The sequence below is a fragment of the Mobula hypostoma genome, chromosome X2, assembly GCF_963921235.1.
Source record: "Mobula hypostoma chromosome X2, sMobHyp1.1, whole genome shotgun sequence".
In the NCBI taxonomy this organism is placed as follows: domain Eukaryota; kingdom Metazoa; phylum Chordata; class Chondrichthyes; order Myliobatiformes; family Myliobatidae; genus Mobula; species Mobula hypostoma.
Genome location: NC_086129.1, coordinates 48,869,803 through 48,887,719, shown reverse-complemented (window position 1 = coordinate 48,887,719; position 17,917 = coordinate 48,869,803). Strand labels below are relative to the sequence as shown.

The 17,917-nt window shown below is 45.2% G+C and overlaps 1 protein-coding gene across 1 annotated transcript in view; it reads left to right on the top strand.

The window, feature by feature from the left end:
- LOC134340888 (uncharacterized) overlaps window positions 1-17,917 on the top strand; it is a 167,734-nt gene that overhangs the window by 124,905 nt on the left and 24,912 nt on the right. The window contains exons 24-26 of the mRNA XM_063038461.1: window positions 1,680-1,744; window positions 3,200-3,251; window positions 8,987-9,097. Coding sequence (XP_062894531.1) covers window positions 1,680-1,744; window positions 3,200-3,251; window positions 8,987-9,097 — 228 coding nt within the window. The remainder of the gene's footprint in view (window positions 1-1,679; window positions 1,745-3,199; window positions 3,252-8,986; window positions 9,098-17,917) is intronic.

Below are 17,917 nucleotides of genomic sequence, written 5' to 3'. Positions count from 1 at the left end.
GTCCAAGCCCTAAGGCATCAAAGCAGTCCAAACTATGATGCTCCTTCCACTGTACTTCACAGTTGGGATGAGGTTTTGGTGTTGGTGTGCAGTGCCCTTTTTCCTCCAAACATAGCAATGTGCATTTCTGCCAAAAAGTTCAACCTTTGTCTCATCGGTTCACAGAACATTGTCCCAGGAGCATTGTGGAGTGTCCAGGTGATCTTCTGCAAACTTGAGATGTGCAGCAATTTTCTTTTTGGAGAATAGTAGTGAACCATTCTTGTTCAGTGTTTTTCTTATAGTGGACACATGAACAGAGACTTTAGCAAGTTCTAAAGATTTCTGCAGGTCCTTTGCTGTTACACTTGGGTTCTTTCACCTCCTTCAGCATTGCATGTTGTGCTGTTGGTGTGATCTTTGCAGGATGCCCACTCCGAGGAAGAGTAGCAACAGTACTGAATTTCCTCTGTTTGTAGACAATTTCTCTCACCGTGGACTGATGAACACTCAGTTCTTTAGAAATGCTTCTGTAGCCTTTTCCAGTTTCATGCATCCCTACAATCCTCCTTCTAAGGTCCTCTGAAAGTTGTTTTGACTGAGGCATAGCGTACATAAATAGATCTTTCTTGAGAAGAGCAGGCTCTGTCAGTAACCTGATTTTGTGTGTCATTTTTTACAGGGCAGGGTACCTCTACTACCCACACCTCCAATCTCATCTCATTGATTGCAACACCCGACTCCAGATAGCTTTTTCAGAAAGCATTTCCCCAGAGGTTTACATACTTTTTTGAACCTGGACTGTGATTGTTTAATTGGTGCACTTAGTATTGTCAAGAAGAAGGACAATTATTTGTGTTTTATTAGTTCAGGCAGATTATGTTTGTCCATTATTGTGTCTCAGATGAAGATCAGACCATACTTTATGAGTAATTAATGCAGAAAACCAGGTAATTGCAAAGGGCTCACAAGACATTTCTTGCAACTGTATCTGTACTTTCATAATAAAATTAACTTTGAACCCTTAAAGGTAAGCAAGGAAGTTTAAAGTATAGCTTTATTTGTCACATTCACAGTTGCAAGAAAAAGTTTGTCAATCCTTTGCAATTATGTCTTTCTGTGCATTAATTACTTATAAAATGTGGTCGGTAATGTATTTACATTAGGACCTATGTAGAGAGCTGATGTATGTACATGGGGATGTATGTACGTGGGTGATATATGTGGAAGGAGACGTCTGTAGCTTGGTAACGTGTACACCGGGGTGTATGTAGCTGGGTGATGTCTGGAGATGGGGACATATGTAGGTTGGTCACATATGTAAACGCTGACCTATGTAGGTGGGTAGCGTAAGAGCATTACCTTGCCTATAAAAAAAAGCTGAATTTTGGTTTCATCAGACCACAGAACCTTTTTCCAGCTGACTTCAGAGTCTCCCACATGCCTTCTGGCAAACTCTAGCTGAAATTTCATGTGAGCTTTTTTCTACAGTGGCTTTCTCTTCACCACTCTCCGATAAAGCTGTGATGTATGTAGAGAGGTGATGTATGTAGGTGGGTGACAGACTGGACTCTGGCTGGACTACCTATCGAGCTGCACTGATCCTGAACAACCTACTCACCTGCTCAGCCACTGGGTTCTATATTACTACTTCCAAAGTCTATTTAGAATAATTTTTTCTTAATCACTTTGTTTTTCAGAAGTCAGCAATTCCTGTTGAGAACGTTAGTGAGAAGGATGTGGAGAGCACTGCAGATGAGGAGAGGTAGGCTGCTGTCTGGTCAAGAATCGGAATCAGTATCATGGAAACATGCAATGAAATTTGTTATTTTGTGGCAGGGTGATGAGGGTCCTTAATAATGGATGCCAAGTTCTTGAACCAGCGCATACAAACATGTATGTGTGTGTGTGTGTGTGAGTGACTGTGTATGTATGTGTTGGTGTGTGAGTGGGTGTGTGTGTGTGTGTTTGTATGTGAGTGTCGGAGTGTGTGTGTGTGGGTGTGAGTGACAGTGTGTGTGACAATTTGTGCATGGGTGTGAGTGTGTGTGAGTGACTGCATATGTATATGTATGAGTGACTTAGTGTGTGTGCGAGTAATGGAGTGAGGGTGTGAGTGACAGTGTGGGTGGGAGTGTGTTTATGTGAGTGGCTGGGAGAATGGCGGGTGTATGTATGTGAGTGTGTGTGGCTGTGTGTATATGAGCGTATGTGTGTTTTTGCATATGGGTGTGAGTGTATATTAGTGACTGTGTATGTGCATGGGTGTGTATGTATGTGTGAGTGACTGTGTGTGAGAGTGACTGTATGTCAGTGTCGCTTTGTGTGTGAGTATGTGTATGGATGTTTGTATATCAGCGTATGTGTGTGTTGGTGTGTGAGTGTGTTGGAATGTGTGTGAGGGTGTGAGTGACTGGGTGTGTGTATGCATGTGTGTGAGTGTCTGTGTATGTGTCTCTGTTCTGTGTGTGTTGGTGTGAGTGACTGAGTGTATGTGAGTGAGTGTGGTTGAGTGACTGAGTGTGCGTGAGTGAATGTATGTGCATGGGTGTGTGTGTGAGTGACTATATGTGTGTTTGTGACTACGTGTGTATGTATGTGAATGAGTGTGTGTGTATGTGACTGTGTGGGGGTGTGAGTGTATGTCTGAGTGACTGAGTGTGAGTGACTGCGTGTGACTGTGTGTGTATATGTGACTGAGTGACAGTGTGTGTGTGAATGTCTGAGTAACTCTACATCTGTATGTTTGTCTGAGTATGTGTATATACATATATGCATGTAAATATTAAGTATATAGAGCGACACGGTAGTGTAGCGGTTAGCATAACTCTAGTGAACCAGGTTCAATTCCCGCTGCTGTCTGCATGGAATTTGTACATCCTCCCTGTGAATGCGTGCATTTCCTCCGGGTGCTCTGGTTTCCTCCCACAGTCCAAAGATGTAGTAGGTTAAATACTTACATAGGTGTAATTGGGTGGTGCGGGCTCATTGGGGTGGGAGGGCCTGTTTCTGTGCTGTATTTCAAAATAAAATAAAAATTTAAAAATGTAAAAAGAACATTCAGCCCATTGTGCCTAAGGTTGGCAGTGAATCCCCTCACCTCCACCTTCCTCCTTCTCTTTCTTCCCTCACCCTCTCTCGCTCTTCCCCTTCCCACTTGTGTTCCTTTAGTTTGAGGTCCCTCTGATAGAGCGCACTGACTGTTGTTTCTCTCTGACAGGGATGAGGACGTTTCCCAGGCATCGCATCAGGAAGTCCAAACGAAGAATGAGGTAGGAGTTCTTCCAGATTGTTAGAGATGCAGTTTGACAAAGTCCCTGTAATAGAGCCTGCTGGCAATTCTAGAATATGGAACCTGGCAGAAATATTTTGGTACTGTCTGTGCGAGTTTCCTCTGGGTGTTCTGGCTACCTCCCATGTCCCAAGAAAATGGTAAATCTGTGGAATTCATTGCCACAGAAGGCTGTGGAGGCCAAGTCATTGGGTGTATTTAAAGCAGAGGTTGATAGCTCCCTGATTGGTCAGGGCATCGAAGGTTACAGGGAGAAGGCAGGAGAATGGGATTGAGTGGGATAATAAGTCAGCTACATAAAGGAACCCATAGGAGGCAGTGGCATAATATGATTGAATTCATACTGCAACTTGAGAGGGAGAAGCATAAGTCATTTGTATCAATATCGCAATGGAATAAAGGGAATTGCAGAGGCATGAGAGAGGAGCTTGCCCAGGTGGATTGGAGGAGGATACTGGCAGAGATGATGGCAGAGCAGAAGTTTTTGGGAATAGTTCACAAGGCACAGGATAGGTATGTTCCACAGAGGAAGACTTCTCAAATGGCAGGGCTAGGCAACCATGGCTGACAAGGGAAGTTAAGGACTGCATAAAAGCCAAGGGGAGGGCATATAAGGTAGCAAAAGTGAGTTGGAAGTTGGATGATTGGAAAGCTTTTAAAATCCAACAACAGGCAACTAAAATGGTTATAAGAAGGGTGGAAGATACTAGCAGTGTGCCAGAGGTCCATGAGAGTCAGGGAGCAGGAGTGACTGTCATTGCTATTACAAGGGAAAAAAGTGCTAGGCAAACTGAGAGGTCTTGAGGTGGATAAGTTACCTGGACCAGATGGACTACATCCCAGGGTCCTGAGAGTGGTTGCTGAAGAGATGACAGATGCATTGGTCATGACCTTTCAAGAATCACTTGACTCTGGCAGGGTCCTGGAGGACTGGAAAATTGCAAATGTCAGTTCGTTCTTTAAGAAGAGAGGACAAAAGAAAGGAAATTATTGGCCAGTTTGCCTAACCTCAGTGGTTGGGAAAGTGTTGGAGTCTATTATTAAGGATGAGGTATTAGGGTACTTGGAGACTTCTGATAAAATAAGTCAAAGTCAGCATGGCTTCTGTAAACATAGAACATAGAATAGTACAGCACAGTACAGGCCCTTCGGCCCACAATGTTGTGTCGACCCTTAAACCCTGCCTCCCATATAATCCCTCACCTTAAATTCCTCCAAATACCAGTCTTGTAGTCTCTGAAATTTCACGAGTGTATCTGCCTCCACCACTGACTCAGGCAGTGCAGTCCATGCACCAACCACTCTCTGAGTCAAAAACCTTCCTCTAATATCCCCCTTGAACTTCCCACCCCTTACCTTAACGCCATGTCCTCTTGTATTGAGCAGTGGTGCCCTGGGGAAGAGGTGCTGGCTATCCACTCTATCTATTCCTCTTATTATCTTGTACACCTCTATCATGTCTCCTCTCATCCTCCTTCTCTCCAAAGAGTAAAGTTCTAGCTCCCTTAATCTCTGATCATAATGCATACTCTCTAAACCAGGCAGCATCCTGGTAAATCTCCTCTGTACCCTTTCCAACGCTTCCACATCCTTCCTATAGTGAGGTGACCAGAACTGGACACAGTTCTCCAAGTGTGGCCTAACCAGAGTTTTATAGAGCTGCATCATTACCTCATGACTCTTAAACTCTATCCCTCGACTTATTAAGGCTAACACCCCATAAGCTTTCTTAACTACCCAGCTACCTGTGAGGCAACTTTCAGGGATCTGTGGACATGTACCCGGAGATCCTTCTGCTCCTCCACACTACCAAGTATCCTGCCATTTACTTTGTACTCTGCCTTGGAGTTTGTCCTTCCAAAGTGTACCACCTCACACTTCTCCGGGTTGAACTCCATCTGCCACTTCTCAGCCCACTTCTGCATCCTATCAATGTCTCTCTGCAATCTTTGACAATTCTCTACACTATCCACAACACTACCAACCTTTGTGTCATCTGCAAACTTGCCAACCCACCCTTCTGCCCCCACATCCAGGTCGTTAATAAAAATCACGAAAAGTAGAGGTCCCAGAACAGATCCTTGTGGGACACCACTAGTCACAGTCCTCCAATCTGAATGTACTCCCTCCACCACGACCCTCTGCCTTCTGCAGGCAAGCCAATTCTGAATCCACCTGGCCAAACTTCCCTGGATCCCATGCCTTCTAACTTTCTGAATAAGCCTACCGTGTGGAACCTTGTCAAGTGCCTTACTAAAATCCATATAGATCATATCCACTGCACTACCTTCATCTATATGCCTGGTCACCTCCTCAAAGAACTCTCTCAGGCTTGATAGACATGATCTGCCCTTCACAAAGCCATGCTGACTGTCCCTGATCAGACCATGATTCTCTAAATGCCCTTAGAACCTATCTCTAAGAATCTTTTCCAACAGCTTTCCCACCACAGACGTAAGACTCACTGGTCTATAATTACCCAGACTATCCCTACTAACTTTTTTGAACAAGGAGACAACATTTGCCTCCTTCCAATCCTCTGGTACCATTCCCGTGGACAACGAGGACATGAAGATCCTAGCCAGGGGCTCAGCAATTTCTTCCCTTGCCTGGTGGAGCAGCCTGGGGAATATTCCATCAGGCCCCGGGGACTTATCTATTCTAATGTATTTTAACAACTCCAATACCTCCTCTCCCTTAATATCAACATGCTCCAGAACATCAACCTCACTCATATTGTCCTCACCATCATCAAGTTCCCTCTCATTGGTGAATACCGAAGAGAAGTATTCATTGAGGACCTTGCTCACTTCCAAAGCCTCCAGGCACATCTTCCCACCTTTATCTCTAATCGGTCCTACCTTCACTCCTGTTATCCTTTTTTTCTTCACATAATTGAAGAATGCCTTGGGGTTTTCCTTTACCCTACTCGCCAAGGCCTTCTCATGCCCCCTTCTTGCTCTCCTCAGCCCCTTCTTAAGCTCCTTTCTTGCTTCCCTATATTCCTCAATAGACCCATCTGATCCTTGCTTCCTAAACCTCATGTATGCTGCCTTCTTCCACCTGACTAGATTTTCCACCTCACTTGTCACCCATGGTTCCTTCACCCTACCATTCTTTATCTTCCTTACCGGGACAAACTTATCCCTAACATCCTGCAAGAGATCTCTAAACATCAACCACATGTCTATAGTACATTTCCCTGCAAAAACATCATCCCAATTCACACCCGCAAGTTCCAGCCTTAAAGCTTCATAATTTGCCCTTCCCCAATTAAAAATTTTCCTGTCCTCTCTGATTCTATCCTTTTCCATGATAATGCTAAAGGCCAGGGAGCGGTGGTCACTGTCCCCCAGATGCTCACCCACTGAGAGATCTGTGACCTGACCCGGTTCATTACCTAGTACTAGATCTAGTATGGCATTCCCCCTGGTCGGCCTGTCCACATACTGTGACCGGAATCTGTCCTGGACACACTGAAACTCTGCCCCGTCTAAACCCTTGGAACTAATCAGGTGCCAATCAATATTAGGGAAGTTAAAGTCACCCATGATAACAACCCTGTTATTTTTGCACCTTTCCAAAATCTGCCTCCCAATCTGCTCCTCTGCATCTCTGCTGCTGCTGCTGCGGGGTGGGGGGGGGGGTGCGGCCTATAGAATACTCCCAATAGAGTAACTGCTCCCTTACTGTTCCTGATTCCACCCATATTGACTCAAAAGAGGATCATGCTACATTACCCACCCTTTCTGTAGCTGTAATAGTATCCCTGACCAGTAATGCCACCCCTCCTCCCCTCTCCCCTCCCCCCTATCCCTTTTAAAGCACTGAAATCCAGGAATATTGGGAATCCATTCCTGCCCTGGTGCCAGCCAAGTCTCTGTAATGACCACTGCATCATAATTCCATGTATGTATCCAAGCTCTCAGTTCATCACCTTTATTCCTGATGCTTCTTGCATTGAGGTACACACACTTCAGCCCTTCTGCCTTACTACCTTTACACCGTTTATTCTGCTTCTCTTCCTCAAAGCCTCTCTGTATGTTAGATCTGGCTTTACTCCATGCACTTCTTCCACTGCTCTATCGCTCTGGGTCCCATCTCCCTTGCAAATTATTTTAAACCCTCCCATACCATGCTAGCAAACCTACCTGCAAGGATATTGCTCCCACTCAAGTTCAGGTGCAACCCATCCAATCTGTACAGGTCCCACCTTCCCCAGAAGAGATCCCAATGATCCAAAAATCTAAAACCCTGCTCCCTGCACCAACTCCTCAGCCACGCATTCAACTGCCATCTCCTCCAATTCTTACCATCACTGTCACGTAGCACTGGCAGCAGTTCAGGCAAGAAATCTTGCCTGAAAAATTTGTAGGAGTTCTTCGAGGAAGCAACAAGCAATGTGGACAAAGAAGAGGCAGTGGATGTCATGTACTTGGATTTTCAGAAGGCATTTGATAAATTGCCTCACATGAGGCTGTTTAACAAGATAAAATCCTATGGTGTTGTCGGAAAGATACTGGCATGGATAGAGGAATGCTGACAGGCAGGAGGCGAGGAGTGGAAATAAAAGGAGCCTTTTCTGATTGGCTGTCAGCCTCAGGATAGAGAGGCATCCATTTAAAGCAGAGGTGCAGAGAAATTTCTTCAGCTAGAGGATGGTGAATTTGTGGAATTTGTTGCCATGTGTACATGTGGGGGCCAGGTCGTTGGGTGTATTTAAGGCAGAGATTGACAGGTTCTTGATTGGACATGGCATCAAAGGTTACGGGGAGAAGGCAGAAGAATGGGGTTGAGGAGGAGGATAAAAGGGATCAGCCATGATAGAATGGCGGAGCAGACTCGATGGGCCAAATAGCCTTATTCTGCTCCCATATCTTGGTCTCATAAAAACAAGGAGATAATGCTGACGCTTTATAAGACACTAGTCAGGCCACACTTGGAGTACTGTCAATAGTTTTGGGCCCCTTATCTCAGAAGGGATATGTTGTCATTGGAGAGAGGATGATATGGATGATTCCAGGAATGAAGGGGTTAACATATGAGGAGCGTTTGGCAGCTTTGGGCCTGTACTCACTGGAATTTGGAAGAGTGCGTAGGCACTATTTTTAATATGAAGAAATCCATTCAAAAATGCTTGAGCACAATGATGTGTGTTTTAAGCTTATTCATCTTCTACTGATAGGAGGGGGAGAAAAGAGAACTCATCTTTACAATCTGCTCCATATCATAGTCCATGTATCTTATTGTCTACCAGCAAAGCACTTTCTCTGTATCTGTAGTCATAGCACTATCATTTACATTCTGGTTGGGTGGGATCTTTGATTTTACTGGTTGCTTTACTGAGAAAGGAAGAAGTGTAGACAGAGTCCATGGAGGGGAGGGTGATGGACTGAGTTGTGCCCACAACTTTACAATTTCTTCTGGCCTTGGGCAGTTACCATACCAAGATAGGATGCTTTCTATGGTGCATTGATAAAAATTATTGAGGGTCGACGGGGCATGCCAAATTTCCTCGGCACTGGTGTGCTCTACTTAAAATTAACAGCAGAGTGAGATGGCTTTGTAAACTGGCACAGAGTTGATGGACCAAATGGTGTAAAAAAAAATGGGAATAAAATGGGATCAGTGTAAATGGTTGGCATGAAGCTGGTGGGCTGAAGGGCTGATTTCCTTGCTGTGAGCTATGCAAGGGTTGAAAATGTTCCCTGTTAGTTTGCAGAACTGGAGGCCACAGCACGACGCTGGCAGCTGCTCTATGAGGAGAAGAGTTCCCAGTACGAGCAGCTACTGAAACGACAGAGCAAGACGCTGGAGAGCTGTAAGGTTGGTGCTGGAGGTGATCACAGGGCATGAGTAACAACCGTATGCCACCATGTACTGAGCTCAGGGCTCATCTTTCACCCAAGTACCACCTTCCTGCACGAACCCCATGTCCCTGATTTCTTTTATATCCAAACATCTCTGACAAAATAAATAAACAAGTATTACTGAAAACCTGAGCCCATAGGTTGTGGAATTAGTTCAGTGTTGAGGTGACTGAAGTTATCCACACTGGTTCAGGAGCCTGATGGTTGAAGGGTAACAATTGTTCCTGAACCTGGTGGTGGGTGTCCCCTTTAATGTTTGCTACAACACTGGATGGCATCCGTTAGTCTCGCGAGACCATGGATCTGCGCCTAGAAAGTCTTGCTTCAGTCTCTCCAGGGCACAGGCCTGGGCAAGGTTGTATGGAAGACCGGCAGTTGCCCATGCAGCGAGTCTCCCCTCTCCACAACACTGATGTTGTCCAAGGGAAGGGTATGGGCCAATACAGCTTGGCACCAGTGTCGTCGCAGGAGTTGCCAGAATGAGGTTGAAGGCAACGTCGGACTGCCTTAGGAACTCCAGCTCCGGATTTGTCCTCAGGGTTTACTCCCGAAGTCTTTCCCATATGGCCGCAAGGCAGCGGAGGTGTGAAATCAGAGTTTTCTCTCTCTTAGATGGACTGCCTTCCCAGGCTGACGAGCTCCATCTACCCGAAGCACTGGTTTTAAGGTGCCAGGACCCACCTTCACCCCTTCTCCTGTCAGTAGAAACAGTTCTGCTGGGTTTAGAGGCTAAGGCACACGAGAATGCCAGGAGTTGGACTTGGTTGTCAGAGGCTATTTGAGGCGCATGCCGTGAGGAGCACTTTTAGGTAGTGGGAGCTTGTCCCCACTACCACTGCTCAGCTGGACAACTTTGGAACCTTGCTACACCACTGTGCATGTAAAAGGATGCATATTATGTCCCTCTATACACCAATACCACCCAACTCTCTCCATTTATAAATGGGGCTTCTGTCAGCATAGAAACAAGCCCTTTGGCTCATCTAATCCATGCTGATTCATTTAAACTGCCCAGTCCCATTGACCTGCACCTGGACCATAGCTCTCCATAACACTTCTATCCATGTACCTATCTAAACTTCTCTTAAAAGTTGAAATCGAGCTCGCATGCATCACTTGCGCTGGCAGCTCATTCCACACACTAATGATCCATGACCTCTGGTTGTAGTCCCACCTAAACTCTGGAAAAAGTCTGCTTGCATTTCCCCTATCTTTACCCTCATAATTTTGTATACCTCTTTCAAATCTCCTCTGAAAGAATAAAGTTCTAACCTATTCAATCTTTCCTTATAACGCAGGTCCTCCAGACCCCGCAACATCCTTGTAAATTTTCCTCTGTACTCTTTCAACCTTATTTACATCTTTCCTGTAGGTCGGTGATCAAACTGCACACAATACTCCAAATTAGGCCTCACCAACATCTTATACAATTTCAACATAACATTCCATCTCCTGTACTCAATCCATTGATTTATGAAGGCCAATGTGCCACAAATTTTATTTATGACCCTATCAATCTGTGATGCTACTTTCAATGTATTCTTGACCTGTATCCCTGGATTCCTTGTTCTACCTGCCGTTCACTGTGTAGGATCTACCCTGGTTAGCTCTCCCAAAGTGCAACACCTCACACTTGTCTACATTAAATTCGATCTGTCATTTTTCATGCCATTTTCCAGCTAGTTCAGATCCGGCTGCAAGCTCTGGTAGTCTTCCTCGCTGTCCACTACACCCCCAATTTTGGTGTCATCCACAAATTTGCTGATCCAGTTAACCACATTATCATCCAGATCATTGATATAGATGACAAAAAACAATGGACCCAGTACCAATTCCTATGGCACACCACTAGTCACAGGCCTCCAGTCAGAGAGGCAACCATCTACTACTGCTCCCTGGCTTCTCCCACAAAGCCAATTTGGAATCCAATTTACTACCTCATCATGGATGGCAAGTGACTGAACCACCTTGTCCAAACTCCCATGCGGGACCTTGTCAAATGCCTTATTAAAGTCCATGTAGACAGCATCCACTGCCTTGCCTTCATTAACTTTTCTGGAAACTTCCTCGAAACTCTCCAAGATTGGTTCGACCTACCACGCGCAAAGCAATGCTGACGACCTCTAATCAGTCCGCGTCTATCCAAATACACATATATCCGGTCCCTGAGAATACCTTCCATTAAGTTCCAACAAATGATGTCAGGTTCACCAGCTTATAATTTCCTGGTTTATTTTTTTAGAGCCTTTCTTAAACAGCAGAACTACATTAGCGATCCTACAATCATCTGGTCGCTCACCTGTCTCTAATGATGATTGAAAAATCTTTGCTGGGGCCCCGGAAATTTCTGCACTTGCCTCCCACAGAGCCTGAGGGAAAACATTGTCAGGCCCTGGGGATTTATCCACCCTGATTTGACCCAGGGTAGGAAACACTTCCTCCTCTGGAATCTGTACAGGGTCCATGAGGTTGATGCTACTTTGCCTCACTTCTATAGACTGTGTCTGTCTCCTGAGTTAATACAGATGCAAAAAATGCATTTAAGATTTCCCCCATCTCTTTTTGCTTCATGCATAGATTACCATTCTGATCTTCCAGAGGACTAATTGTGTCCCTTGCAATCCTTTTTCTCTTAACATATCTGTAGAATCCTTCAGGATTCTCCTTCACCTTGTCTGCTGGGACAACCTCATACCTTCTTTTAGTCCTCCTGATTTCTTTTTTAAGTGTTCTCTTGCAATTCTTCCATTCCACTTGTTCCTACCTGCCTGTACCTGCTGTGCACCTCCTTTTTCTCTGATCAAGGGCCTCAATATCTCTTGAACACCAAGATTCCCTAAACCTGTTATCTTTACCTCTTATTCTTACAGGCACATACTAGCTTTGTATTCTCAAAATTTTACTTTAGAAGGCCTCCCACTTTCCAAGTACACCTTTGCTAGAAAATAGCCTGTCCCAATCTACATTTGCCAGGTTATTTCTAATACCATCAGAATTGGCCCTTCTCCAGTTTAGAATCTGAACCAGCAGACCAGACCTATCCTTTTCCATAATTATTTTGAAACAAATGGCATTGTGGTCACTAGATGCAAAGTGTTCCCCTACACAAACTTCTGTCACCTGCTTTTTCTCATTCCCTATCAGCAGATCAAGTATTGCCTACTCTCTTGTTGGGATGTCTATGTACTGATGAAGGAAACGTTCCTGACCACATTTGACAAACTCTATCCTATCTAGTCCTTTTACAGTATGAAAGTCTCAGTCAATATGTGGAAAGTTAAAATCACCCACTATAACAACCTTATGTTTCTTGCAACAGTCTGCGATCTGTTTACAAATTTGTTCCTCTAAATTCCCAGTCCTGTTAGGTGGTAGAAACATAGAAAACCTGCAGCACAATACAGGCCCTTCAGCCCTCAAAGTTGTGCCGAACATGTCCCTACCTTAGAAAGTACTAGGGTTACCTACAGCCCTCTATTTTCCTAAGCTCCATGTACCTATCTAAAAGTCTATTAAAAGACCCTATCGTATCCGCCTCCACCACCGTTGCCGGCAGCCCATTCCACGCACTCACCACTCTTTGCATAAAAAACTTACCTCTGACATCTCCTCTGTACCTACTCCCCAGCGCCTTAAACCTGTGTCCTCTTGTGGCAACCATTTCAGCCCTGGGAAAAAGCCTCTGCTATCCACACGATCAATGCCTCTCATCATCTTATACACCTCTATCAGGTCACCTCTCATCCTCCGTCGCTCCAAGGAGAAAAGGCCGAGTTCACTCAACCTATTCTCATAAGGCATGCTCCCCAATCCAGGCAACATCCTTGTAAATCTCTTCTGCACCCTTTCTATAGCTTCCACATCCTTCCTGTAATGAGGCGACCAGAACTGAGCACAGTACTCCCAAGTGTGGTCTGACCAGGGGTCCTATATAGCTGCAGCATTACCTCTCGGCTCCTAAATTCAATTCCATGATTGATGAAGGCCAATACACCATACGCCTTCTTAACCACAGAGTCAACCTGCGTAGCTGCTTTGAGCGTCCTATGGACTCGGACCCCAAGATCCCTCTGATCCTCCACACTGCCAAGAGTATTACCATCAATATTATGTTCTGCCATCATATTTGACCTACCAAAATGAACCACTTCACACTTATCTGGGTTGAACTCCATCTGCCACTTCTCAGCCCAGTTTTGCATCCCATTGATGTCCTGCTGTAACCTCTGACAGCCCTCCACGCTAACTACAGCACCTCCAACCTTTGTGTCATCAGCAATCTTACTAACCCATCTCTCCACCCTCATCCAGGTCATTTATAAAAATCATGAAGAGTAAGGGTCCCAGAACAGATCCCTGAGGCACTCCACTGGTGACTGACCTCCATGCAGAATATGACCCATCTACAACCACACTTCGCCTTCTGTGGGCAAGCCAGTTCTGGATCCACAAAGCAATGTCCCCTTGGATCCCATGCCTCTTTATTTTCTCAATAAGCCTTGCATGGGTTACCTTATCAAATGCCTTGCTGAAATCCATATACACTACATCTACTGCTCTTCCTTCATCAATGTGTTTAGTCACATCCTCAAAAATTTCAATCAGGCTCGTAAGGCACAGCCTGCCCTTGACAAAGTCATGCTGACTATTCCTAATCATATTATGCCTCTCCAAATGTTCATAAATCCTGCCTCTCAGGATCTTTTCTGACAACTTACCAACCACTGAAGTCAGACTCACTGGTGTATAATTTCCTGGGTTATCTCTACTCCCTTTCTTGAATAAAGTAACAACATCCGCAACCCTCCAATCCTCTGGAACCTCTCCCGTCCTCATTGATGATGCAAAGATCATTGCCAGAGGCTCAGCAATCCCCTCCCTCGCCTCCCACAGTAGTCTGGGGTACACCTCATCTGGTCAAGGTGACTTATCTAACTTGATGCTTTCCAAAAGCTCCAGCACATCCTCTTTCTTAATATCTACATGGTCAAGCTTTTCAGTGTGTTGCAAGTCATCACTACAATCACCAAGGTCCTTTTCCATAGTGAATACTGAAGCAAAGTATTCATTAAGTACCTCTGCTATTTCCTCTGGTTCCATACACACTTTCCCAGTGTCACACTTGATAGGTCCTATTCTTTCACGTCTTATTCTCTTGCTCTTCACATACTTGTGGAATGCCTTGGGGTTCTCCTTAATCCTGCTCACCAAGGCCTTCTCATGGCCCCTTCTGGCTCTCCTAATTTCCTTCTTAAGCTCCTTCCTATTGGCCTTATAATCTTCTAGATCTCTAATATTACCTAGCTCTCTGAACCTTTTGTAAGCTTTTCTTTTCCTCGACTAGGTTTATTACAGTCTTTGTACACCACGGTTCCTGTTCCCTACCACAACTTCCCTGTCTCATTGGAACATATCTATACAGAACTCCACACAAATATCCCCTGAACGTTTGCCACATTTCTTCTGTACATTTCCCTGAGAACATCTGTTTCCAATTTAAGCTTCCAATTTCCTGCCTGGTAGCCTCATAATTCCTCTTACTCCAATTAAATGCTTTTCTAACTTGTCTCTTCCTATCTCTCTCCAATGCTGTTGTAAAGGATATAGAATTGTGATCACTATCTCCAGAATGCTCTCCCACTGAGAGATCTGACACCTGACCAGGTTCATTTCCCAATACCAAATCAAATACAGTCTCTCCTCTTGTAGGCTTATCTACATATTGTGTCAAGAAACCTTCCTGAACACCTAACAAACTCTACCCCATCTAAACCCCTTGCTCTAGGGACATGCCAATCAATATTTGGGAAATTAAAATCTCCCATCATGACAACTCTGTTATTATTACACCTTTCCAGGATCTGTTTCCCTATCTGCTCCTCGATATCCCTGTTACTATTGGGTGGCCTATAAAAAACACCCAGTAGAGTTATTGACCCCTTCCTGTTCCTAACCTCCACTCACAGAGACTCCGCAGACAATCCCTCCATGGCGCCCACCTTTTCTGCAGCCATGACACTATCTCTGATCAACAGTGCCACACCCCCACCTCTTTTGCCTCCCTCCCTGTCCACTCTGAAACATCTAAAACCTGGCACTTGAAGTAACCATTCCTGTCCCTGAGCCATCCAAGTCTCTGTAATGGCCTAGGGGTCTATAATATAGCCCTGTTAACATGGTCATACCTCTCTTACTTCTCAGTCTGTCCTGACTGAACACTACATGTCATTTCCCTGACCAGTGATGCCACCGCTCTCCCTTTAATCCCTCCTAGTCTATCACATCTAAAACAACGGAACCCTAGAATATTGAGCTGCCTGTCTCACTAATGGCTACAACGTCATAATTCCAGGTGTTGATTAATGCCTTTTTGATCCATGCTCATCTGCCTTTCCTACAATCCTTCTTGCATTGAAATATACGCAGCTCAGGACACTGGTCGCACCATGCTCAACCTTTTGATTCCTGACTTTGTCTGAGGTATTACCAACATCTGCCTCCACAGCCTACCTCTCCACTAATGGTTCTGGCACTCTCGTTCCCACCCCCCTGCAAATCTAGGTTAAACCCACCATGCAGCATTAACAAACCTTCCTGCTTTGATCTTGGTCACCCTCCAGTTGAGATGCAAACTGTCCTATCTGTACGGGTCCCACCTTGCCTGGAAGAGAGCCCAATGATCCAAAATCTTATGCCCTCCCTCCTACACCAACTACTTGGCTATATATTGAACTGTGTGATCTGCCTAGTTCTGGCCTCACTAGCACGTGGCACAGGTAGCAATCCTGAGATCACCACCCTGGAGGTCCTGCTCTTTAACTTATCTCCATGAATTCTCTATGCAAAACCTAGTTTCTCCTCAACCTACCCATGTCAATAGTATCTACATGGACCACGACCTCTGGCTGTTCACCCTTCCACTTAAGAATGTTGAGGAGTCAATCCGAACTGTCCCAGATCCTGGCACCCGTAAGGCGACATACCATCAGGGAATATTGTTCTTGTCCACAGAACTGACTCGAGATGGATTGAGTCATATTTTTCATAAATTTATAGACATGGGTAAATTTCCTTGATTAGTTGCTGATCTCATAGACAAGGTGGTGGTAGGCTCAGCCTGGGTGTGATCTCCCCATGAAGACAATAGTTTCAGCCATCTTTGGTGTCCATGACTGCCACCTGCTGGTGTGTTTCAGATCAGCAGTGCCAAAAGACTGGGGCCAATCTTCATCTGTTCTGATGAAGGGCCTCAGCCTGAAACATTAGAGTTATAGAATAGAATAGTACAGCACAGTACAGGCCCTTCGGCCCACAATGTTGTGCCTCCCATATAAGCCCCCACCTTAGATTCCTCCGTATACCTGTCTAGTAGTCTCTTAAACTTCACTAGTGTATCTGCCTCCACCACTGACTCAGGCAGTGCATTCCACGCACCAACCACTCTCTGAGTAAAAAACCTTCCTCTAATATCCCACTTGAACTTCCCACCCCTTACCTTAAAGCCATGACCTCTTGTATTGAGCAGTGGTGCCCTGGGGAAGAGGCACTGGCTATCCACTCTATCTATTCCTCTTATTATCTTGTACACCTCTATCATGTCTCCTCTCATCCTCCTTCTCTCCAAAGAGTAAAGCCCTAGCTCCTTTAATCTCTGATCATAATGCATACTTTCTAAACCAAGCAGCATCCTGGTAAATCTTCTGTGTACCCTTTCCAATGCTTCCACATCCTTCCTATAGTGAGGTGACCAGAACTGGACACAGTACTCCAAGTGTGGCCTAACCAGAGTTTTATAGAGCTGCATCATTACATCGCGACTCTTAAACTCTATCCCTCGACTTATGAAAGCTAACACCCCATAAGCTTTCTTAACTACCCTATCCACCTGTGAGGCAACTTTCAGGGATCTGTGGACATGTACTCCAAGATCCCTCTGCTCCTCCACACTACCAAGTATCCTGCCATTTACTTTATACTTTGCCTTGGAGTTTGTCCTTCCAAAGTGTACCACCTCACACTTCTCCGGGTTGAACTCCGTCTGCCACTTCTCAGCCCACTTCTGCATCCTATCAATGTCTCTCTGCAATTTTCGACAATTCTCTACACTATCTACAACACCACCAACCTTTGTGTCGTCTGCAAACTTGCCAACCCACCCCTCTACCCCACATCCAGGTCGTTAATAAAAATCATGAAAAGTAGAGGTCCCAGAACAGATCCTTGTGGGACACCACTAGTCACAATCCTCCAATCTGAATGTACTCCCTCCACCGACCACCCTCTGCCTTCTGCAGGCAAGCCAATTCTGAATCCACCTGGCCAAACTTCCCTGGATCCCATGCCTTCTAACTTTCTGAATAAGCCTACCGTGTGGAACCTTGTCAAATGCCTTACTAAAATCCATATAGATCACATCCACTGCACTACCCTCATCTATATGCCCAGTCACTTCCTCAAAGAACTCTATCAGGCTTGTTAGACACGATCTGCCCTTCACAAAGCCATGCTGACTGTCCGTGATCCGACCATGATTCTCTAAATGCCTATAGATCCTATCTCTAAGAATCTTTTCCAACAGCTTTCCCACCACAGACGTAAGGCTCACTGGTCTATAATTACCCGGATTATCCCTACTACCTTTTTTGAACAAGGGAACAACATTCGCCTCCCTCCAATCCTCCGGTACCATTCCCGTGGACAACGAGGACATAAAAATCCTAGCCAGAGGCTCAGCAATCTCTTCTCTCGCCTCGTGGAGCAGCCTGGGGAATATTCC